General features: G+C 45.4%; 1 protein-coding gene across 1 annotated transcript in view; it reads right to left on the minus strand.

Annotated features, from left to right (window-relative positions):
* Nucleotides 1–25,000, minus strand: part of LOC139375539 (osteocalcin 2-like) — a 116,505-nt gene that overhangs the window by 2,179 nt on the left and 89,326 nt on the right. The window contains exons 2-3 of the mRNA XM_071117368.1: nt 23,905–24,288; nt 20,105–20,173 (exon numbers count right to left, since the gene is read on the minus strand). Coding sequence (XP_070973469.1) covers nt 20,105–20,173; nt 23,905–24,288 — 453 coding nt within the window. The remainder of the gene's footprint in view (nt 1–20,104; nt 20,174–23,904; nt 24,289–25,000) is intronic.

The following is a 25,000-nucleotide window of genomic DNA, read 5'->3' on the forward strand; positions in this document are numbered from 1 at the left end:
CTGTAGTCTACCACCCAGAACACACTGTAGTCTACCATACAGAACACACTGTAGTCTACCACACAGAACACACTGTAGTCTACCACACAGAACACACTGTAGTCTACCACCCAGAACACACTGTAGTCTACCACACAGAACACACTGTAGTCTACCACCCAGAACACACTGTAGTCTACCACACAGAACACACTGTAGTCTACCACCCAGAACACACTGTAGTCTACCACCCAGAACACACTGTAGTCTACCACACAGAACACACTGTAGTCTACCACACAGAACACACTGTAGTCTACCACCCAGAACACACTGTAGTCTACCACCCAGAACACACTGTAGTCTACCACCCAGAACACACTGTAGTCTACCACACTGTAGTCTACCACCCAGAACACACTGTAGTCTACCACCCAGAACACACTGTAGTCTAGTCTACCACCCAGAACACACTGTAGTCTACCACCCAGAAAACACAGAACACACTGTAGTCTACCACCCAGAACACACTGTAGTCTACCACCCAGAACACACTGTAGTCTACCACCCAGAACACACTGTAGTCTACCACCCAGAACACACTGTAGTCTACCACCCAGAACACACTGTAGTCTACCACCCAGAACACACTGTAGTCTACCACACAGAACACACTGTAGTCTACCACCCAGAACATACTGTAGTCTACCACCCAGAACACACTGTAGTCTACCACCCAGAACACACTGTAGTCTACCACACAGAACACACTGTAGTCTACCACCCAGAACACACTGTAGTCTACCACCCAGAACACACTGTAGTCTATCACCACAGAACATACTGTAGTCTACCACCCAGAACACACTGTAGTCTACCACCACAGAACACACTGTACCACACAGAACACACTGTAGACTACCACACAGAACAACTGTAGTCTACTGTAGTCTACCACACAGAACACACTGTAGTCTACCACACAGAACACACTGTAGTCTACCACACAGAACACACTGTAGTCGACCACACAGAACACACTGTAGTCTACCACACAGAACACACTGTAGTCTACCACCCAGAACACACTGTAGTCTACCACACAGAACACACTGTAGACTACCACCCAGAACATACTGTAATCTACCAGCACGACATGATGGGCCACCGAATCATGACAAAACACAGGACTAATCTAGCGAATAGTAAATTAAATTCTTCACCATAACTACAGCTCTAGCCTACACTACCTAAACTCTGAACTTTCTCTCAACACTGCCTTTAAATCAACTGGAAATTAATGACATAGCATTAGTCTATTACGACTGACTCTGAAGCGAATTACAGTTGAAAGAATTGCAATAAATCCTTGTTAGACGTATGAGATAGATAGATAGATAGATATATATATAGATAGGTAGGTAGGTAGGTAGGTAGGTAGGTAGGTAGGTAGGTAGGTAGGTGTGCCTGGGAGCAGGGCTAGCAGCACGGGTCCATGTCACTGTGTGTGGGCCTACACTGAGCAGCCCAAGCTCTGCTCGGGATATTACCCTACTTTATATGCAGCCATTAAATCCGTCCCCCCTTCCTCTCCCCTCCGCCGCCCTGTCCTGTCTAGGAACCTTGGGAGCCGGGGCCGTGGAACACTTTTTTGGCTGGCTAGCACACGGTCATAGACAGACACAGACACACACACACTTTGTCTGGCTAATAAAGCAGGGCCACACTCAGGACGAGAGAGGAGAGACAGGCCAACTGCTGCTATGTTGAGACTTCTCAGCTGGAGGAATAAAGCAGGCAAATGCCAGGGCAGCCCTGAGATGCATTCCTAGGGGTCCTGAATTATATTGGCCACTCAGGAGTGGAGGAGATCTCAGGAGTGGAGGAGATCTCAGTAGTGGAGTTGCTTCCTGTTAAAATAGTGTTTGTGTCAGGTTTGTGGAAGGTTTGGTGTGTTGTGTCAGGTTTGTGGGAGGTTTGGTGTGTTGTGTCAGGTTTGTGGTAGGTTTGGTGTGTTGTGTCAGGTTTATGGAAGTTGCTTCAGGTTTGTGGTAGGTTTGGTGTGTTGTGTCAGGTTTGTGGGAGGGTTGGTGTGTTGTTAGGTTTGTGGGAAATGGAAGTGTTTGTGTCAGGTTTGTGGGAGGTTTGGTGTGTTTGTGTCAGGTTTGTGGTAGGTTTGGTGTGTTGTGTCAGGTTTGTGGGAGGTTTGGTGTGTTGTGTCAGGTTTGTGGGAGGTTTGGTGTGTTGTGTCAGGTTTATGGAAGGTTTGGTGTGTTGTGTCAGGTTTGTGGGAGGTTTAGTGTGTTGTGTCAGGTTTGTGGGAGGTTTGGTGTGTTGTGTCAGGTTTGGTGTGTTGTGTCAGGTTTGTAGTGTGTTGTGTCAGGTTTGTGGGAGGTGTGGTGTGTTGTGTCAGGTTTATTGAAGGTTAGGTGTGTTGTGTCAGGTTTGTGGGAGGTTTGGTGTGTTGTGTCAAGTTTGTGGTAGTGTGTTGTGTCAAGTTTGTGGGAGGTTTAGTGTGTTGTGTCAGGTTGTGGGAGGGTGTGTTGTGTCAGGTTTGGTGTGTTGTGTCAGGTTTGTGGGAGGTTTAGTGTGTTGTGTCAGTTTGTGGGAGGTTTAGTGTGTTGTGTAGGTTTGGTGTGTTGTGTCAGGTTTGTGGGAGGTTTAGGTTTGGTGTGTTGTGTCAAGTTTGTGGTAGGTTTAGTGTGTTGTGTCAGGTTTTGGGAGGTTTAGTGTGTTGTGTCAGGTTTGTGGGAGGTTTAGTGTGTTGTGTCAGGTTTGTGGGAGGTTTAGTGTGTTGTGTCAGGTTTGTGGGAGGTTTAGTGTGTTGTGTCAGGTTTGTGGGAGGTTTAGTGTGTTGTGTCAGGTTTGTGGGAGGTTTGGTGTGTTGTGTCAAGTTTGTGGTAGGTTTGGTGTGTGTGACTTACATTATGGCGAGGGCGGGTGGGTCGCAGCTGAGGCATGTCTGTGTGTTGTCAGGATGTGTGTGTGTGTGTGTGTGTATGTGTGTGTGTGAGAGAGAGAGAGAGGCAGAAGAGTTGTTAGAGAGAAAATGGGCCCACCGCAGCACCATACAGAGAGAGAGAGAGGAGGAGACGGCAGCTGGGCAGCTCTTGCTAATTCAGCACTTTAACAAATCAATGCCACTTGAGGAGTACAATCCCTACTCTGAACTGGCTAGACGCATCAGCATGTGTGTGTGTGTGTGTGTGTGTGTGTGTGTGTGTGTGTGTGTGTGTGTGTGTGTGTGTGTGTGTGTGTGTGTGTGTGCGTCTGGTGGTCTGGGGTTATTCACATTAAGGGACAGTAATGTGTTCATCTCTATCTCTCCATACACAGACATGATCCATCTGTGTCAGATGTCTGACTTCCTACATTCATCATCCACAGAAAACAGAGGGTGAGAAAGAAACAGAGAGAGAGCGAGAGAAAAGAAAGAGGGGGGGACCAGTCTAGAAAGAGATATAACCAGTAAGACCAGTGCCCTTTCTCTCTTCTCCCTACAGCCCTGTCCACTCAGTGCTCCCTCCATCCCTCCCTCCGATCCCCTCTCCATAGATCCCCAGGTCGGGGTGATCCGTCAGGGCCTGACAGGGCACTAAGTAGTGGAGCCCCAGCGCCCTGCAGTCATCACTATATCTACCCACAGATAGGGCTCCCGTCGTGGGGTTCATCTACCTGCCTCTCTCCTGGGGCTGGGCGGAGGTGGGGGTGGATGGGAATATCGATGACCAAGTACTGGATTAGTTCCTCTTCACTAGAACTCTGCATAGATGTACAGTATCCACTTCAGTTTGTCCAAGGCTGTAATAACAGTACATACTGTAGCATAGGGCCACTGAATCCCACCAAGAACACCAAGTTATCCCTTTACTGCCACCACCACAACATCCCCTAAAACGTCCTCAGTCCACCGCCTAGCAGGGTTAGTGGTAATGTGTTTTCACTCCACCACCGTCCTCTATTGTGTGGCTCATTTGTTCATTTGTGAGTGTTGTGTGTGGTAACCTTTGTAGAGGGGACAAAAGCCCTGCCTGGGGGCCACTGAGAGGCCCTGACCATGGTAAAACCTTGTGCCTGTTTGCCAGCGGGCTGTGAAAACCTGTCTGTCATGCTTCTATTGTTCCCAGTGAGCCTCTGGAGAGATCTGAGGGGCAAAGCTGAGGGCCTCGTGCCTCCGCATGTCAGACAGGAGAAAGGAGCATTGAGAGAGGAGTGTGTATGTGTGGGGGGGGGGGGTCAAAACTCAATCTAAATGTTACCCCCCTCTGTAGTCTTACAATGACCAATGAATTACCAGAAAGTATTTCAGTTGTTCTGTCTAAATATGTTCTGACAAAGTACCTGAACCCTCATATCAGTGGCACCTGTGTGTGTCTTTCTGCAGATCTATATACATGTGTGTATGTTTGAGTCAACACGTGTGTGTGTGTGTGTGTGTGTGTGTGTGTGTGTGTGTGTGTGTGTGTGTGTGTGTGTGTGTGTGTGTGTGTGTGTGTGTGCGCGTGCGTGCGTGCGTCTCTCTCTGTAAGTAGCAGCAGGCACTAAAAACACACGGGAGAATGATCCATACTCACTCTCTCCATTCAATTTCACAACATTGCCGTCATCACACACACACACACACACACACACACACACACACACACACACACACACACACACACACACACACACACACACACACACACACACACACACACACACACACACACACACACACACACACACACACACACACACACACACACACACAGGCACAGAGGAATATAGGAATACAGGACTGATGGGGGATTTGACTAACGCATGTAGCAGAGGGTTGGCTGAGACAACTCCAAGACAGAGAATTGTCAACAATGTATTAACTTCTCTAGGGTAGGGGGCAGCATTGGGAATTTTGGATGAAAAGAGTGCCCAAATTAATCTGCCTGCTACTCAGCCATAAAAGCTAGAATATGCATATAATTAGTAGATTTGGATAGAAAACACTCTGAAGTTTCTAAAACTGAATGATGTCTGTGAGTATAACAGAACTCATATGGCAGGCAAAAACTTGAGAAAAGATTCAACCAGGAAGTGGGAAATCTGAGGTTTGTAGTTTTTCAACTCTTTGCCTATTGAATACACAGTGTCTATGGGGTAATATTGCACTTCCTAAGGCTTCCACTAGATGTCAACAGTCTTTAGAACCGTGTTTGATGCTTCTACTGTGAAGTGGGGGCGAATGAGAGTGGATTGAGTCAGAGGTCTGCCAGAGAGCCACGAGCTGACCATGTGCGTTCACATGATAGTTAGCTTGCATTCCATTGCATTTCTGAAGACAAAGGAATTCTCCGGTTGGAACATTATTGAAGATTTATGTTAAAAACATCCTAAAGATTGATTCTATACATTGTTTGGCATGTTTCTACGGACTGTAACGGAACCTTTTGACTTTTCGTCTGCACCTAGTGATCGCGCCTCATGAATTTTGATTACTGGGCTAAACGCGCTAACATAAAGGAGGTATTTGGACATAAATGATGGACAATATCGAATAAAACAAACATTTATTGTGGAACTGGGATTCCTGGGAGTGCATTCTGATGAAGATTATCAAAGGTAAGTGAATATTTATAATGCTATTTCTGACTTCTGTTGACTACACAACATGGAGGATATCTGTTTGGGTTGTTTGGGGTCTGAGCGCTGTACTCAGATTATTGCATGGTGTGCTTTTTCCATAAAGTGTTTTTGAAATCTGACACAGCGGTTACATTAAGGAGAACTGGATCTAAAATTCCATGCATAACAGTTGTATCTTTCAGCAAAGTTTATTATGAGTATTTCTGTAAATTGATGTGGCTCTCTGTAAAATCACTGGATGTTTTGGAACTACTGAACTCTCTTTGGCTGGAAAAATGGCTGGGTTTTTCTGTGACTTGGCTCTGACCTAACATAATCGTTTGGTGTGCTTTCGTCGTAAAGCCTTTTTGAAATCGGACACTGTGGCTGGATTTACAACAAGTGTATCTTTAAAATGGTGTAAAATACTTGTATGTCGGAGGAATTTTAATTATGGGATTTCTGTTGTTTTGAATTTGGCGCCCTGCAGTTTCACTGGCTGTTGACGAGGTGGGACGCTACCGTCCCACATACCATAGTGAGGTTAATATGCATTCTGCTGAATGAACTCATGTCTATAGGCCAGCTTAGTGAGTGAGTGAGTGAGTGAGTGAGTGAGTGAGTGAGTGAGTGAGTGAGTGAGTGAGTGAGAGAGAGTGAGTGTAAAGAGGAATGAGATAATGTAACCATGAAGGGGGAGATAGAGAGACAAATAGTGCCAATTGCAAATGTAAAGAGTGCAGCCTCCAGCTCCTAAGACAGATAATGTAACCATGAAGACTAAGTGTCCGTCTATTAGATCAGGTAGGTAAGGAGGTGGACATTTACCATCAGTTGACTGGCCTCACAACTCTCCTTCCATTTCAGCTCATGTCTATGAGGCCTGGCCTCACACACAACTCTCCTTCCATGTCAGCTCATGCCTATGAGGCCTGGTTGAACACACAACTCTCCTTCCATGTCAGCTCATGTCTATATGGCCTGGCCTCACACACAACTCTCCTTCCATGTCAGCTCATGTCTATAAGGCCTGGCCTCACACACAACTCTCCTTCCATGTCAGCTCATGTCTATAAGGCCTGGCCTCACACACAACTCTCCTTCCATGTCAGCTCATGTCTATAAGGCCTGGCCTCACACACAACTCTCCTTCCATTTCAGCTCATGTCTATAAGGCCTGGCCTCACACACAACTCTCCTTCCATTTCAGCTCATGTCTATAAGGCCTGGCCTCACACACAACTCTCCTTCCATGTCAGCTCATGTCTATAAGGCCTGGCCTAACACACAACTCTCCTTCCATTTCAGCTCATGTCTATAAGGCCTGGCCTCACACACAACTCCTCCTTCAGCTCATGTCTATAAGGCCTGGCTCAGCTCATGTCTATAAGGCCTGGCCTCACACACAACTCTCCTTCCATGTCAGCTCATGTCTATAAGGCCTCAGGCCACACAACTCTCCTTCAGCTCATGTCTATAAGGCCTGGCATTTCAGCTCACGTCTATAAGGCCTGGCCTCACACACAACTCTCCTTCCATTTCAGATCATGTCTATAAGGCCTGGTTGAACACACAACTGTATCTAATGGAATGTCATACAATATGCTGTGCCAAGAGTGTGCAGAGCCGTCAAGGCAAAGGGTGGCTACTTTGAAGAATCTAAAATATAAAATATATTTAGATTTGTTTAACACTTTTTTGCTTACTCCATATATTTTATTTCATGCAATGTAGAAAATAGTAAAGAAAAACCCTGGAATGAGAGGGGTGTCCAAACTTTGACTGGTACTGTACATGTTGAAAAGGATGATTAATAAAACTATTTCAAGACAGATTTGTCAACAATACATCTTTAGCTTACTGGGATATTTTCTTTGTCAATGACAACCTTAATATTTTCAATATTTTCAAGTGTCAATAATTGTTTTAATTTCTGACTGAATGAATTGTTCTCAATACAAGCTCCTTCAGAACACGCAGAGGAAGAGGACTAAATTCAACCTGTCCTATGAGAATGTGCCAACCAACTGTCCCATATAGCAACACCAACAAGCTTCTGTCCTCTCTCTTCTGTCCTCTCTCTCCTCTCTTCTGTCCTCTCTTCTGTCCTCTCTCCTGTCCTCTCTCCTGTCCTCTCTCCTGTCCTCTCTTCTCTCTCTGTCCTCTACTTCCTCCCCTCTCCTCCCCAATGTAAACCTCCCATTCTTATCACTGCAGTACAGTTAATCCCTTCCTCCCCCCGTCCCCCGCTCCATCCCTCTCTCCTGGTCCCCAGGGGTGAGAGGGGAACAGGAGGGGGGCACATTTGCCACTTGTCTGTGACACATAATACGCCGGGGCCTTCAGGCAATCAACTTTGACTTGACATGTATTTGCTCATCTCAGAAACCCTTCCCCTCCCCTCCTCCCCCTCAGTGCCCTCACTGATGGGAAACTGGAGGGGGCTGGGGGGAGGGAGGGATGGAGAGGAGGAGTGGAGCCTAAATTAACACTTGACATTCAATACGGGCAGGCCTTTAATTGGCCGGGGCCTTCCTGAGAAAGCAATTTTCTATTCCCCAAACTGGCCCTGCTGTACCGCTGCCGCGCTGGAGCGGGAGTGTCGTCTGCTGTGGGCATGTCTGTGTGGGAGGAGTGTGTGTGTGTGTGTGTGTGTGTGTGTGTGTGTGTGTGTGTGTGTGTGTGTGTGTGTCTGTGTGTGTGTGTGAGGTGTGTGAGGTGTGTGAGGTGTGTGAGGTGTGTGTGGTGTGTGTATACACCCGGCCCTCTGGTCCCTTCCCTTGCTCTAATGAGGGCGTATGAATTAGCGCTACGTGACATGATTTGAAGCAGTGGTGGCCCCCGCCCTCCTCCTCCCATCTCCTCCCCCTCTCCTCTCCTCCTCCTCATCCCCCGTTCTTTTTCTTCCACCAGTGACAGGCGTCTGGTGGCTGCAATAAAATGCCAGGAGCTACCTCGGGGCTCTTTCCTTGATGCGTGCTCACACTGCTTTACACAACACACACACACACACACACACACACTTCCCGGCTGATGCTATTACTCCCTTGCAAGCTGAGAGGTGTTAGCCTCCTCTTAACAGATCTGACAGCATTTAACAACATGGCCGACCATTTCTAATCACCTCTGTGATTTCATACCTATTATCAATTGATCTCAGCATCTGATAGGGTTATATCCCCTCCTCTCTCTGAATCATACGGGAAGTGTAGTGTCATTTTCAGCGTGCTGTAATCACCCGTGCCACCAACGACTCGAAATCTCTCCAATCGCTACCACATTATCTGATAATTTTCTGATCGTGTCATATTTGGGGGCGATGGAGGTGGGGCGGAAGATCGATGAGGCGCAAAGACTCGCCGGATGTGACCTACGACCCGGGGTGACACGAGGTTAAAGCTGTAAATTTACGAGGTTAGCGGATAGATGGGAAAATGGCCATAAATCTTATTGATAAATCTATTGGTGTCAAAGCTCCTCCCCTGTTCAAAGCAAGATCAACAAGCTGCAGTGTGAAGGCATCTTCATGATAAACACAAAGCTTTATATTTATAATGTTCAGAGGGGAAACATGTCTAATGGATTATGTGTCATGAAATATTCAATGTTTTTTGGAGTTCCACACGTCATGTATACGGACAGGGTTCCAACAAAGCACTTACCACTGTGTGTTTCCCGACAATAGGAAAGGTGGGCCACGCCATTTAAATGAAAACATCAACAGAGAAAATGTGAGTGTGAGTATCCATTACAAACTAAGGACACACACACAGGAAACACACACACACGGCTCCAGAGTGCCTGATGCGGGCACACACACACACACACACACACACAACATCACTCCAGCACACACACAGCTCCGTTTTCGCTTGTTACCAGACTTTTCACTTTGTCCCTTTGTGTAAGATGGGAAACAGCCTCTTTAGCTGAGTGGTGTGAAACAGCCGGGGTGGGGGGGGGGGGGGGGGGGCCGCGACCATACACTCAGGGCCGCGACCTCTCACCTCTGCCTAGTTGCCTGGGATACGCCAGCTAGTTCATTTGAAGTCCATCACATGGAGCAAACAAGATCATTTGTGACTTGATTGGCATTATGGATTGAGAAAGGCAGAGTGTGATGGTGCTCCATGACTGATGATGCTGTAGGAACAGGTTCCATGAAGGAGCAGCTTTAAAGTGGAGTTCAGTGTCGGTGCAGGTCTCTCATGCAACTTTCTTCTTAGCTAAGAAAATGTCAAACATACCCTCCCTGTGTGTGTGTGTGTGTGTGTGTGTGTGTGTGTGTGTGTGTGTGTGTGTGTGTGTGTGTGTGTGTGTGTGTGTGTGTGTGTGTGTGTGTGTGTGTGTGTGTGTGTGTGTAGGTATGGTTCCACTCAGTGACAGCACGAACAGCCTCTCCCACACCAGCCCACATACTATCTGCAACGAGTGCACACGCACACGCACACACACGCACACACACACACACACACACACACACCACCCAGTGTTGCAGCTCACCTTAAAAACACACGTTCTAAGATGGTGAAACAGCTGTGTTTAACAGTGGCCATTAAATGCTATTAATCTAACAGCACAAACATCTTTAGAAACAGGAAGAGAGGGTAAACAAGCACATGTTGCCCCAACACGTCCCTAATGGAAGACGCTAGTTAGCCTGTTTAACCATCTTTCAAGGTGGGACTTCCTGATTTCTTTCTGGATAAAAATGTTGACACCGTTGTGTGAGAACTATGACTGCCGATGGGCGAGGTGATGCTTTTCCTTAAGTATTAACACAAATTAAGGCATTCTGTGTGTGTGTGTGTGTTTGTGTGCAAGCGTGTGTGTGCGTGTGTGTGTGTGTGTGTGTGTGTGTGTGTGTGTGTGTGTGTGTGTGTGTGTGTGTGTGTGTGTGTGTGTGTGTGTGTGTGCGTGTGTGTGTGTGTGTGTGTGTGTGTTCATTTGTGTGTGTGAAAGAGAGCGATGGCTTTAGTCTAAAATGCTGTTGGCCATGAGCCCAACCTCACCAGTACCACTCCTCTCCTCTCTCCAGACCCTCCCTACAATCCTCCCCACGTCTCCAACCGTCACACAGCAGATTACAGCAGCAGAGGGGGAGAGATGGAAAGACACACACAGAACGATGGAGGAGGGGAACAAACGAGGAAGAAGAGAGGGGGAAGGCTTATGAAGAAAGACGGGAAAGAAAGAAGGAGAGGAAGTTGTCTGGTTGTCCAGACCTCAGCTGTAGTCGGCCCCACATCACCTAGGCTACAGTTTGTCTTGTCAAAGTAGACACAGAGCACAATCATTATTCAAAAGAACATATTGTCGTTTTTCTCTCTGTACAATACTTTGGTAATGACATGTTTGGTCCAAACAGGGAGCCGTAGAGGTTTGGTTTTGATTAGAGCAACAATGTTGTAGCACATCCCAAGTGCTATAACACATTAACACACACACACACACACACACACACACACACACACACACACACACACACACACACACACACACACACACAGTGAGTGTCGCATTATCAGGGGGGGGGGAAGTCAGTCGACCTCCGAGCGCCGCAGAACAAGTCAAATTACCATCATTATCTACCTCCTTAAATAGCCAGAGATAATAACGGTCCACTGGCAATAATAATAGTAGCAATTCTTCCTCGGCATTATGTGAAATAACAGGGAGCGAATTAGCCGTTGCGCTAACTGAAAAATGAAAGGGTTGTGTTCCTTGAGAGGTAAGCGTGAGTGTTTTTTCCTTTGTCGTCTGCGTTGAAAGGACAAATTGGCTGTTGGTATAGAGGAGGGGTCCTTAGACCTGGCTGCTGGTAAAAATAGTAGGCCATCAACCTGCCTGTGGCACTGGCACAGTTCCAACGCAAACAAAAAAAAACAAGTCAGGAGGAATAACAGGATGGGCCCCCTGTGAAAGTATGTATGCACAAGTTCATGTCTCTTAGTGTGGGTCAACGGTGTGTCACATTCCTCCTCGCTCAGGGACAATACCAAGTCATGTCTACAGATGGAAGTGCCAAATATCTCTGAATAAACCTTTGTGGAAGGAAAATAATATTATGCACGTCTGAGTGTGTGTACTTTGTGTGTGTCCATGTTGCACTCCACAAGTATGTGAGTGTGTGTTCCTGCTAATTGTGTGCTGACTTATGGTGGCGCTGTGTGTCAGTGGCACTACCCAGGTCACAGTGGCTACATTGGTTGCCTCCCAGGTCTTGAACATCTTCTGCTCCCTCTGCCCCTTGGACCCCCTCAGTCCCGCAGGCCTGGCGACAGCTGCTTCATTCCGGCCTTGTCAGCCCCTGAGCAGAATGTGTGTGTGTGTGTGTGTGTGTGTGTGTGTGTGTGTGTGTGTGTGTGTGTGTGTGTGTGTGTGTGTGTGTGTGTGTGTGTGTGTGTGTGTGTGTGTGTGTGTGTGTGTGTGTGTGTGTGTGTGTACGTGTACGCGCGTGCCTCTGTGTGTGTGTACGCGTGTGTGTGTGTGTACGCGTGTGTGTGTGTACGCGTGTGTGTGTGTGTGTGTGTGTGTGTGTGTGTGTGTGTGTGCGTGTGTGTGTGTCAGGGGCCAGGCCACGGTGCTAATGTCCCCTCATTAGGCAGGCTGTGGGGTGGTGACATCCTGAGCAACACTCTATTCAAACAGCCACTTCCCCTCATTCCCCTTCGCTCCGCACCGACCGACGACTTCCCCCCGCCGCAGGAAACTAAGGCAGGCCAAAGAAAAATAAAGACCCTCACTCTGAAAAGGAGAAGAGAGAGAAATACCCACACCTTTTCATGTATTTCAACAGGCACCGACATCCAAGATTGGGGTGATTATGGGCCATGCTTGAAAAATAGAAACAGAGATTTGTCAAAAAAGTATTTTAGTACAATCTGAATCGCATCAGCCCAACTCTGTTTTACCCAAACGTACTGTAGCTCTGCATAAAATCCAACTGTCCTTTATCTAGTTAATATATTTCTATTTGTAATATAGTGTATTTCTATGGTTCAGAGCTCTAGACTGAATCAAACTCCCTGCCAGTTAGATGTCTCCGTTCTTTACAGATCATAGGGACTACATATGGCCTCTGTAGCTACAGTACAACCTCTACTACACACATCTACAATATTCACCATCATCGTTACATGGTGGATATAGAAGAGAAGAATTGTATTTTTTCAGAAGGAACATGCAACGTCAAATTTCAGATAAAATAATGAATAATCGTTATTTCCAAATTATTAGACGATGCCCATCGCCTCAGTGTTGTGTATAAAAAGCATGTCTTAATCATATTATTACACTGCTATAAGACTGTAAAAAGAGTTGAATAACCTTGTTACCATATGGTTTCCTGCTGTGTGGTAGTTGTTGCTGTAAGCCCAGCACTGACAGGGCCATAGGCCACACACACATCAATACACAGGGATTAGCTAGCAACACACTGGCAGCTAACATTATCGTTGTTTACAACACACCAAGACTAAATAAACCATTTGACAGACAAACACACAATGGCCTATAAACAACTCATAAATCCACTAGCACCTTCAGGAATATAACAGAATAGAATCCAGCTTGATCATTCTATCTTTCTCTCCGGAGATTATAATAAGCAAAACATGTGAACGTTTTTTTTTTCCAAAACCAGGAAAGACACAATTTAATGTTGAACTGGACACTAGAGATTGTGTACAACATAAGGTGAAAACAAACAAGCTGCTAGCCAGTTTCTGAATATCCTGTATTTGGTATTTATAATGGTTTTAATCGGTGGGGTAGACGGACAGCTCTGTTTCAGAGTGTGCAACACAGTGGGGTGTGAGGAGTGTGTGAGACGTCTGGGTGCGGCACACACACACACACACACACACACACACACACACACACACACACACACACACACACACACTCTATCTCTCTCTCTCTCTCTCTCAGGGCCTGTAAGAAGTAGGAGGGGGTCCATGGGAAAAGGCTGGTGGAGGACTCATCTCCCTGATAAGACACAAGCAGATGGCCCTGCATTGCTGTCGTTCCTGAACACACACACACACACACACAGACTCCGTACGCATACACTGCTGTCGTTCCTGAACACACACACACACACACACAGACTCCGTACGCATACACTGTTGTCGTAGCAACGACCCCAACACAGTACACTCACAAAGAAAACACTATTAGAAGACACTCTGTCTCTCTCCAACCCACTCCAGTCGTCCATCCATCCATCTATCCCTTCATCCAAACACCAGAGATATCATGCAGGAGACAGATCACCCGGACCCCGTGAGTGATCCTGACCCCGTGAGTGATCCTCACGTCCCATATTGATCAGTAGCTGCAGCGGGAGACAGGAGACGACAGGGTGAACGCATGTACACAACACCGGTGTTACAGTGCTACAGAGCCGCAGACAGATGACGCCCACATCGTTTCAGTGTGAGGCTTCGTGTCACAGCTCTGCGTCTTATGCAAGGCTGAGGATCAAATCCAAATGAGATCATATGCTGTGGCTTGGCTGGAAAACTCTGGGTGATGTTTTCAATGTCCATTCCATAACCCCTCCAACTCAGGGAAGACTTAGTTAGTTAGGCTATTTTCATCAGATCATTGTAAGTACAAACTATCGTACAAATGACTGATCTCTACGGTTATAAACTGGTAATACAATACAAATATCTGAGTTTGATTCATGCATTTTCATCAAACAAGAGACAGACGTTTTAAAATATGAAGAATGTCTCCCGATAGTAGGAAAATTATTCGCTAGAAATTGACGATGTGACAAAACGGAATATCTTAGAGATTGAAACCCACTGTGTGTGTTAGTCGACAACACAAGGAGAACATTGAAGGATCTCCAGAGCATTTTAATATTCCATGTCTGCCTCGCAAAAATAGGGAGATTGAGGGAATTTAAATCATGAATATTAAAATATACAGTTGAAACAGAAACTACTACAAACTACACTGACAAATGTTTATTAAATGGCATAACCGCAGCAAATTAAATAACCAAATTAATTCATATTCTGATTAAAAGGAAAAAGGGGGCCCTAAATTAAATGTCCACAGCGTGAATTATTTTTAACGTGCAAGTTGAAAAAAGTTCAAAGCAAAAATAGGTTTGGACGTCATATCTTCATGCCTGACGCTTAGATAAATACGTGGTGGCCGTATAATGAATGGCACCTTGTGCGTCTTCCCTCTCCTAAACTCTACATGCCATCTAAACCACAAACTTGGGCACGCAGACACACACACGGTAAACATACAAGTGGTCCACATCCACCTCACACACACACACACACACACACACACACACACACACACACACACACACACCTTTGCTCTCCTCTCCTCCTCTCACCTCAGATTCTACCACGTCTCTGCTCTCGTCCAGAAATAACAGGACCATACTGCAGTAACTGACGTAGTTAAACACACCCCTACACCTTCTCCACTTTTCCACTATGCACACTCTCACTGACACTCCCAACAAGCCAATCTAACAACACCAATGGAGAGAGAAAAAAGAAAAAGAAAGCGAGAGAGAGAGAGACCTCTACCTTAGAGCAGATCCCCCCCGTCCCCCCCCCCCCATCCCAGACCCTAATTACCCAGATCCCACAGTGTAATTAACAGTGGTTGAACCCCTCTAGGGGGTGACAGCCAGAAAGAGAAGGCCAGCAGGGACCCCCAGGCTTGGGGCCAGGCTGGAGGGCAGAGTGAGGAGAAACGGGGTTACGGAAGGACCAGGGCTCGGGAACAGAGGAGAAACGAGGAAGAGGTCAAAAAGAAAGTAGCCTCCAGATTCATTAGCTGTAGGTAAGATCCCTCTCTCCGGTCTCCAGCCCAGAGACACACACACACACACGTGAGGATCACTCCGGTCTCCAGCCCAGAGACACACACACACACACGTGAGGATCACTCCGGTCTCCAGCCCAGAGAGGACGGTGCCAATGAAAACACTACAGAGCAACAGTCCATCCAAACCTGATAAGGACAGACCACACAGTAACACCCAGCCACTCAGCACCACTTCCACCTCTTAGCTAGGATACACTCACTCACTCATTGTGACTGGGTAGGCATTGCCTTGGACTGGGCCATTTCCTCTGTCCCTTTGAAAACAGTGACCCTATAACTGGGACTTCCTGTGTTACACCCAAAGCGGTCCCCCTCCTTTGGGCCAATGACGCAGTGTCCCCTTCCTCTATGGCCACTTCCCTGGTGATAGGACTACCTTACTCATCTAGTGTACTAAGGGGGAGGGAGGGAGGGAGGGTGGACCCCAGGGCTTAGGGGCTGGTATTAGTGCTGAGAGAGAGAGAGAGAGAGAGAGAGAGAGAGAGAGAGAGAGAGAGAGAGAGCGGAGAGAGAGAGAGAGAGAGAGAGAGAGAGAGAGAGAGAGAGAGAGAGAGAGCGGTAGCGAGAGAGAGAGAGAGAGAGAGAGAGAGAGAGAGAGAGAGAGAGACAGAGAGAGAGAGAGAGAGAGGTAGCGAGAGAGAGAGAGAGAGAGAGAGAGCGGTAGCGAGAGAGAGAGAGAGAGAGAGAGAGAGAGAGAGAGAGAGAGAGAGAGAGAGAGAGAGAGAGAGAGAGAGAGAGAGCGGTGGCGAGAGAGAGAGAGAGAGAGAGAGAGAGAGAGAGAGAGAGAGAGAGAGAGAGAGAGAGAGAGAGCGGTAGCGAGAGAGAGAGAGAGAGAGAGAGAGAGAGAGAGAGAGAGAGAGAGAGGAGCGAGAGAGAGAGAGAGAGAGAGAGAGAGAGAGAGAGAGAGAGAGAGAGAGAGAGCGGTAGCGAGAGAGAGAGAGAGAGAGAGAGAGAGAGAGAGAGAGCGGTAGCGAGAGAGAGAGAGAGAGAGAGAGAGAGAGAGAGAGAGAGAGAGAGAGAGAGAGAGAGAGAGCGGTAGCGAGAGAGAGAGAGAGAGAGAGAGAGAAGGATACATAGAAAGAGAGAAGTGACATGGCACTTCTTCCACATATCCCCTTTCACCTCTCGTCTCCTCCAGCCAAGGCCAGCCAAGACCCGCACACACGTCAGCTCGCACCCGCACACACATGGAGCCAGAGACAGAGCCAGCCCTGTACAGAGAGAGAAAAACGCCACTCTTTCCCGGACATACTCACTGGTTCTACAGGTACTTTAACATATGCAAAAGATAAGAAGGGAAAACACCTCATACACATGATGGTATCTGTGGTCATGCAGCCCATCAGAGATGCAGAGTATGGTGTAGTCACACAACCCTCAGGAATAAAAGACACTGAAAATATTATAATATCAGACACGCAGGCAGAAACACACACATGCAACAGGCCTCGGCAGAGGAAGGAAAACAGCCCGTTAAACACAGCCAGCACACAGGCAATATATCCTCTGAGGGGAAAACAGAGCACGACACTCTCCTAGAAAATTAGCCCACTTTCTCTCTCGCTCTCATTTTTTAAAAACAACGCAAACACACACTAACAAATTCTTGCATGCAACAGCACAGCGATGAACTGAACGGGGGAAAAACACCCCTCCCTCAGAAATACTATGTTAATAGGTGAATTAAGGCCCCTCTGATCTACACTGAAGAGGATGACATTAAGTCCATTATTGACTCAGACAAAACTAACTAGGAGATGTGCTGCTATTCATCTAATATGATGTCTGCCATGCCCTATAGCAGGGAGATACATACAGCCTATAGCAGGGTTTACATTCAGATATACAGCCTATAGGGTTTACATTCAGATACATACAGCCTATAGCAGGGTTTACATTCAGATACATACAGCCTATAGCAGGGTTTACATTCAGATACATACAGCCTATAGCAGGGTTTACATTCAGATACATATAGCCTATAGCAGGGTTTACATTCAGATACATACAGCCTATAGCAGGGTTTACATTCAGATACATACAGCCTATAGCAGAGTTTACATTCAGATACATACAACCTATAGCAGGGTTTACATTCAGATACATATAGCCTATAGCAGGGTTTACATTCAGATACATACAGCCTATAGCAGGGTTTACATTCAGATACATATAGCCTATAGCAGGGTTTACATGCAGATACATACAGCCTATAGCAGGGTTTACATTCAGATACATACAGCCTATAGCAGGGTTTACATTCAGATACATACAGCCTATAGCAGGGTTTACATTCAGATACATACAGCCTATAGCAGGGTTTACATTCAGATACATACAGCCTATAGCAGGGTTTACATTCAGATACATACAGCCTATAGCAGGGTTTACATTCAGATACATACAGCCTATAGCAGGGTTTACATTCAGATACATACAGCCTATAGCAGGGTTTACATTCAGATACATACAGCCTATAGCAGGGTTTACATTCAGATACATATAGCCTATAGCAGGGTTTACATTCAGATACATACAGCCTATAGCAGGGTTTACATTCAGATACATATAGCCTATAGCAGGGTTTACATTCAGATACATACAACCTATAGCAGGGCAGGTGTAATAGCCTACACTCCACAAATGCAGATTTCAGTTGATGGGGTAAAACTACATGAAATCACAAAATGGTTGCACATGTACAGAAGTTATATAAATATTTATCTTACATTAGAAAATATAGGACCACTTGAAAATGATAGATATACAGATTATACAGGCAGATATGTGTATAACCAAAATGACAGCAATAAGGAGAGATTGTGTGGTACAGAAATGGAGAGGTATTGGTTGAAGAGAATACAGCAGATGTAATCGATAGTTCGGTAATGACCTCGCTGTAAAGCAGTCCATCTAAGCCGTCAATGTATTGACATGAACCAGACAGACAGACAGACAGACAGACAGACAGCTCCATGCTGATGATGCCTGCCCTGCTGTATCTCCTGACTGCAGTGTCAACCCGCGTACTCTATACACAGTCCTCTCTGTACACAGTCCACATCTTCTGAACATATACCCTTCTTGCAACTCATGTTTGAAATATATGTGACATTATTGCATTGTCTGATCTGCTTTTGCATCGTGTATATTTTCTTAATTTAAATATGTGTAGTTCATTCTGCTTGAGTGCAGGACATGCAGAGGAAATCCATTACAATGTTAAAATGTCACCAACATGAAAAATCTATTGATATAGGCCTATAGTAATCGTAGTTCAGAGAAAATGATAACGCATTCATTTAAAGATGCTTAAAATCTTAGAACTGCGAATTATTCACAAAGTGGTTAGGGGAAATAAATACAATAGAACTATTACAGAGTTCTGCTAGAATCCTCTGCTATAGGCCATGAGTTCTGCTAGAATCCTCTGCTATAGGCCATGAGTTCTGCTAGAATCCTCTGCTATAGGCCATGAGTTCTGCTAGAATCCTCTGCTATAGACCATGAGTTCTGCTAGAATCCTCTGCTATAGGCCATGAGTTCTGCTAGAATCCTCTGCTATAGGCCATGAGTTCTGCTAGAATCCTCTGCTATAGGCCATGAGTTCTGCTAGAATCCTCTGCTATAGGCCATGAGTTCTGATAGAATCCTCTGCTATAGGCCATGAGTTCTGATAGAATCATCTGCTATAGGCCATGAGTTCTGATAGAATCCTCTGCTATAGGCCATGAGTTCTGATAGAATCCTCTGCTATAGGCCATGAGTTCTGATAGAATCCTCTGCTATAGGCCATGAGTTCTGATAGAATCCTCTGCTATAGGCCATGAGTTCTGATAGAATCCCCTGCTATAGGCCATGAGTTCTGATACAATCCTCTGCTATAGGCCATGAGTTCTGATAGAATCCTCTGCTATAGGCCATGAGTTCTGATAGAATCCCCTGCTATAGGCCATGAGTTCTGATACAATCCTCTGCTATAGGCCATGAGTTCTGATACAATCCTCTGCTATAGGCCATGAGTTCTGATAGAATCCTCTGCTATAGGCCATGAGTTCTGATAGAATCCTCTGCTATAGGCCATGAGTTCTGATAGAATCCTCTGCTATAGGCCATGAGTTCTGATAGAATCCTCTGCTATAGGCCATGAGTTCTGATAGAATCCTCTGCTATAGGCCATGAGTTCTGATAGAATCCTCTGCTATAGGCCATGAGTTCTGATAGAATCCCCTGCTATAGGCCATGAGTTCTGATACAATCCTCTGCTATAGGCCATGAGTTCTGATACAATCCTCTGCTATGCACCTGGCATTTCAAACATGAAATAACACTCAACAATAATAACAGTAATAAAGTATAATGGCATATTTAGAAAATTGCTGAACTAGTTTAATAGCAAAAAAATAATACAATAATACAGTATTATTATAATTATACCATTGTGTTCATGCTTGGCCCATTATTAACATATATTAGGTATAATAATAACCTACATAATTACTATAGTTTATATTTTCCACTAACATTTCTGATGTGTTAATCCACCTATTGCTTGTATTGGGATCAAATACCGCTGCATGCCAGCATCTCAGATGCTGTAACAATACCGAGAAGATAAGAGAAACATGTCAAGCTATAGAAGCGACTGTACCTCGTCTGTAAGGTCTCGGCCCATAGTCGACCTGTCGCACTTCAGAGGAAGCCGCGTTACAGCACCCGCCTTGCAGAAGAGAAGGGAAGAATTTAGAAGAGCGAGCTAATTAAGAGCAGATATTTAGATTGAAAACATACCCTGGCGCTGTAAATGCTACCGGCCCCATTTCTTCAAGATGTCCTCGATATCTTCCTTCTGACTGGCATTAGACCCTCACAGAAGAGGTGCGCCGCGGCAACATTTTACGAGCCCTAAGTAATCCTTGAGTTGTTCCACACCCCTCAGCTTTTGAAGCGCAAGGGAAAATAAAATGACATGGCTTAATGTTGGTTTATTGAGGGGGAATTAGCCTACTAGTGATGGACCAATTAGAGGCGCAGTGATATCACTTAACTGCGGACTGTTTAACTTGCAAAGGTCGATATTAATAACCATGCATGTACCCAAAACAAAGTACTCAATTACGACGTCAAAATATTATTACACCGTAATGCTTTGGAAGGCTTAAAAATATAGTTTAACATAATTTATGGGGAGTTTACATAACGAAATATGATAATAATGTCCCTGCAGATTATACATAAAATGATCCGCACATTCTTAAATATAAAGAAAGCAGATGCAATTATTTGACAATTTGTTGAGTCTATTTTATTGATTTAACTCGTGTATCTGCTTTTGTAGATAATTTAATATAAGGTTATGTTTATAAATCCTCTTATCACCAACAGACAAAAATAAAAACCAAAAGCCAGGCGATAGGCAATAGAGAGGAGGTAGGCCTATATTCCATTTTATATAGGGTTTAGGCGTAATCTTCGTTGTAATTCTTAATAATTTACTTCAATTACAAGCATTATAACGATTGGATTTGCATGGAATGTATTCGACCATGAAAAGATGGCAGTCAAGGAAAAAAACTGAGAATCCAAAAATGAAATTATTCTTACTAGAAGTCTGGAGAAACGATGCGAAACATGCCAGGCCTTTCCCAATCAATTTTTTGCCATTCATGGTTTCTGCATTTTCGATTTAGTTTCTTATACTTACGTTTAAAAGGTAGCCTGATTGAAAAAATTAAACAAAATTAAAACCATGTCTCTCTCTGTTTGCTTGTCTCTCTATTAGTACTCATGCAAAAAGCAATGTACACATTTAATTGAAATGCACTTCTTATTTTGATTTGATTGCATCGAATTAGCACATTAATCGTCGTAAAAATACACTTCTAATATGAGAAGCAGGTGTTGACATAGTGTGACGTTGAGGTTGCAAATCTTATAAATTAAATATACAAAAAAAAATATATATATATATATCCAACCAGGTTAAATTATCGTTTTTACAATTCATTCTATGGTAATTTAGATAATAGTTTTGGTTTCTTTTTAGGTGACATTCCTTGGCAATATAATCGCTCACCTGCAGTAAATTGTGTCTGAACATATGCATGCTGTTCTATAACTGAAAATAAGAATAGAAAAAAGACAACGGAATCATACACGAACACGTAATTATTGCATGTTCCCTAATGACTTGTATAGGTAGGCTACTTTGCAGTGACTATATAAATTCAGAGGATATCAAATGGTCTGAGAGTGGATTCTTCGCTGCAAAATCTCAACCAACACCCGTAAGTAAACAACATGCCCTCACTCACATCAACACATACTGCTCCTGCTTTGCGTCTCAATCGATTGCTTTGAAATAATTTGCCCTAACACCGATAAAAACGCACCCATGACTCATGTCACTTAGCTGATCTTTAAAGGGAGGATTTGAAACACGAGCCCCCATAACACTCATTTCTCCCAATACCCCAAGGCGCGCGCGGCTCGGCAAACACAAAGTCATTATCGGTTAGATTCCAATAAGGCAGTCTGTCAAGGTGAGGCTTCTTTGGAGGATTTTTGTCATGCCTACTAAACATGGAAAGATGCCTTCTAAGTGGTGCGAGGGAGGATAAATAACAACGAGTCCCACAGCTGATTATATTGAAACAACGGCGCGCATTTGTAAAAAGGGGGATTACGAAACGTGAGTCCCAGCAGATGCTGGATGCTCCTCGGTGTATGCGCGCGGGGCCCATCCACCTGCACGCAGATGCCGCGCGAGGACGAATGAGACGGTGCCAGGAGCATCCTCGTGCGATATGGTTCCGTTATTCCAATCGACATGTCAATAGCTTTGCAGTAGTTTATATTAATAATACACACAGCTCAAAACATGTGTTGAAAGTCAGAGGATGCATCATGCGTGTCCAATATGGGGTGCAGATGTGCATGAAAAAACAGAGGCCACTGACAATTCTCCACACATGTCTCATACATTTAGAGAAAGGTCAAATAAAGGGAATCGTTGGTGAATCATTTCACTGAATAAGAGCAAACAATTTCACACATTTCGGTGAGAGAACACAGTCATGGAAATATTGGCAACGGGGTTTAAATCACTCAAAACAACGCGTATTTCTTTTGAATTGCTTTAAGTAATTGCTCAATTAAAAAAGCAATATTCATATGCACAACATCGGTGATAAAAGTAGTAGAAAAGACTGTGATTTATAAAATAACCACTAATACGTTTATTTTCAAACTCGACACGGCAGAGACTGGCGATTGCACAAGGTCTGCCTGCCGCGGCCTTCGCATGCGTAACAGCGTGTGCATGGTACGGAGACACACACAGGTTCCACTATGATTAATTACCAACTAACTACCCTCCTTTACAACTCCCCCTCTCTCTTTCTACTCCTTTACCTCAACGCACTGTACATCACCAATGAAACCATCTAACGCCCCCACAGCCACACTCCCTTTAAAAACCAGAACGCCGAGATATTTTATACTTCTCAAAAAAGCCAAAGTCATAAAACACACGACTGTGAACAGGAACGATAACGGACGCTAGTTATCGGAGGAAATGTGAACTTCCCTCAGTTATAGGTATCCGTTATCGCTCTTCCAGGCTCTGGCTATTCACTCACGGTTGCCTGTCTCTAGCCCGTGTTCGATGCTTCCTGAGCGGACCACATGTAGTCAATTAGCCCGACCCAGAGGGCGACTCTTCCACAGTCTTTATCAGCGCGGGGTTACACAAACACTACAATTTCTGCTTTTGAACTATATTGCACAGACAAATTAAGAGGAGTGGGGTGAGCGCAACCGTAACCAAACGAGCCAGGGGACAATTCGGTGAAATAACTCATGGCATCTTATATTTCGTCCCTTTTTGTAAACATTAAAATGTATGGTGTCTTTTATTGGAACTAATATGCAATTCAATTACAACATTTGATCATTATTTCAGGAGAAGAGTGCAGTGCACAATGTCAGGTGCATATACACTCACAAGACACACACTCTCTCACATACCAGATCCAAACTGCACAGGATTACAATTCAACAAAATAGCCCAATGACAAGGCAAATAAAACACAAAAATGAAGACTGAAAAATGCAAAGATGAGGAATAATCATGTCAACCCACATAATATTAACTCTTTCAAAAACAAAACATTATCCCACACACACTCACATATCCCCCCCCCCCCCCTCTCTCTCTCTCTCCCACACACACACACACACACACACACACACACACACACACATACACCACCAGCAGCAGCACCTACCACAACACCTAAACACACACCAAGTGTCAAAAAAAAGTCCGGGAGGTATTTATACCTCAAATAAACACACAGGCGGGACACATCACAACTAAGAAATAGACGGATCACCATGAAAGCTAAAAGACAGAAAAACAGATGGTTGAATGAAGGGGAGGGGACTCACCTGCTGGGACATTCTGAAGAGGAGGTTGCTCTGGTCAGTGCTCTGTTGCTGCCATGTCCCCATGAAGCCGGGCTCAGCACTGGGAGGTCTGGTGCTGAACTGCATGGAGGACCTCCCCTCTGCTCCCTTAGCGCTGCGGCTAACTATGCTAACACCTATGGCACCACTGGAGCCACCGCTACTGCTACTGCTGGAGACGGCTGTGGGGCTAGCGCTGTTGTTGTGGTGCTGGTTGGAGGTGATGCTGCTGGTAGAGGTGGTAGTCGGGGTGTTGGCGGTGCTGCTCAGGGTGGACTCTGGTGCCCTCTCGGTTTCTGGGTCTCTGGGCGCCTGGCTGCTTCTCTCCTCGCTGCTGCCTCTCACATCCAACCCTGCCTCCTCGGACTAGAGAAAGAGGGAGGGGGAGAGGGGGGAGGAGGGGATAAAAAAAAGTCAGTGAAGGTGGGTTTGGGATTTTGGGGGTTGGGCTGTCGTTTTTTTCCCCCTCTTCTTTTTGAACAGAGGGAGCTTCTAGAGGAGAGGGAGTGTGAGAGGGTTTCTCTTGGCGGCCGGTCGCTGAGGAGTGTGTGCAGAGTTCATTCTGGAGGAGAGCGCAGTGTATTTCCTCAGGGTCTTCAAGTGGGAGAGGAAGAGAGGGCAGGATGAGCAGAATGCTGAAGGTAAGGAGGGAGGAGGAGAGCTGGAGACGAGGGGGGGTGAAAGTGAGGGAGGAGGGAGAGAAGAAAGGAGGGATGGAGGAGATGATGTGGAAGGAGGGGTCTCTATTTTTTCTGTCAGCGGGCCTCTTGCCTTTAACCATCTGCCAGTCATTTCATATGGGCTGTCCTCAGACACACACACACACACACACACACACACACACACACACACACACACACACACACACACACACACACACACACACACACACACACACACACACACACACACACACACACACACACACACACACACACACACACAGAAATCACTTGCAAAACAAAGTCACCCATGCATAACCTGGAAACTCTTACCCGCTCATTCTCAAGCCTGAAACACACACACTCAAACTCACTTATATACATACACACACAAAGTAGGTTATCTGTAAAAAATA

This window comes from Oncorhynchus clarkii, chromosome 19 (genome assembly GCF_045791955.1).
Source record: "Oncorhynchus clarkii lewisi isolate Uvic-CL-2024 chromosome 19, UVic_Ocla_1.0, whole genome shotgun sequence".
Lineage (NCBI taxonomy): Eukaryota > Metazoa > Chordata > Actinopteri > Salmoniformes > Salmonidae > Oncorhynchus > Oncorhynchus clarkii.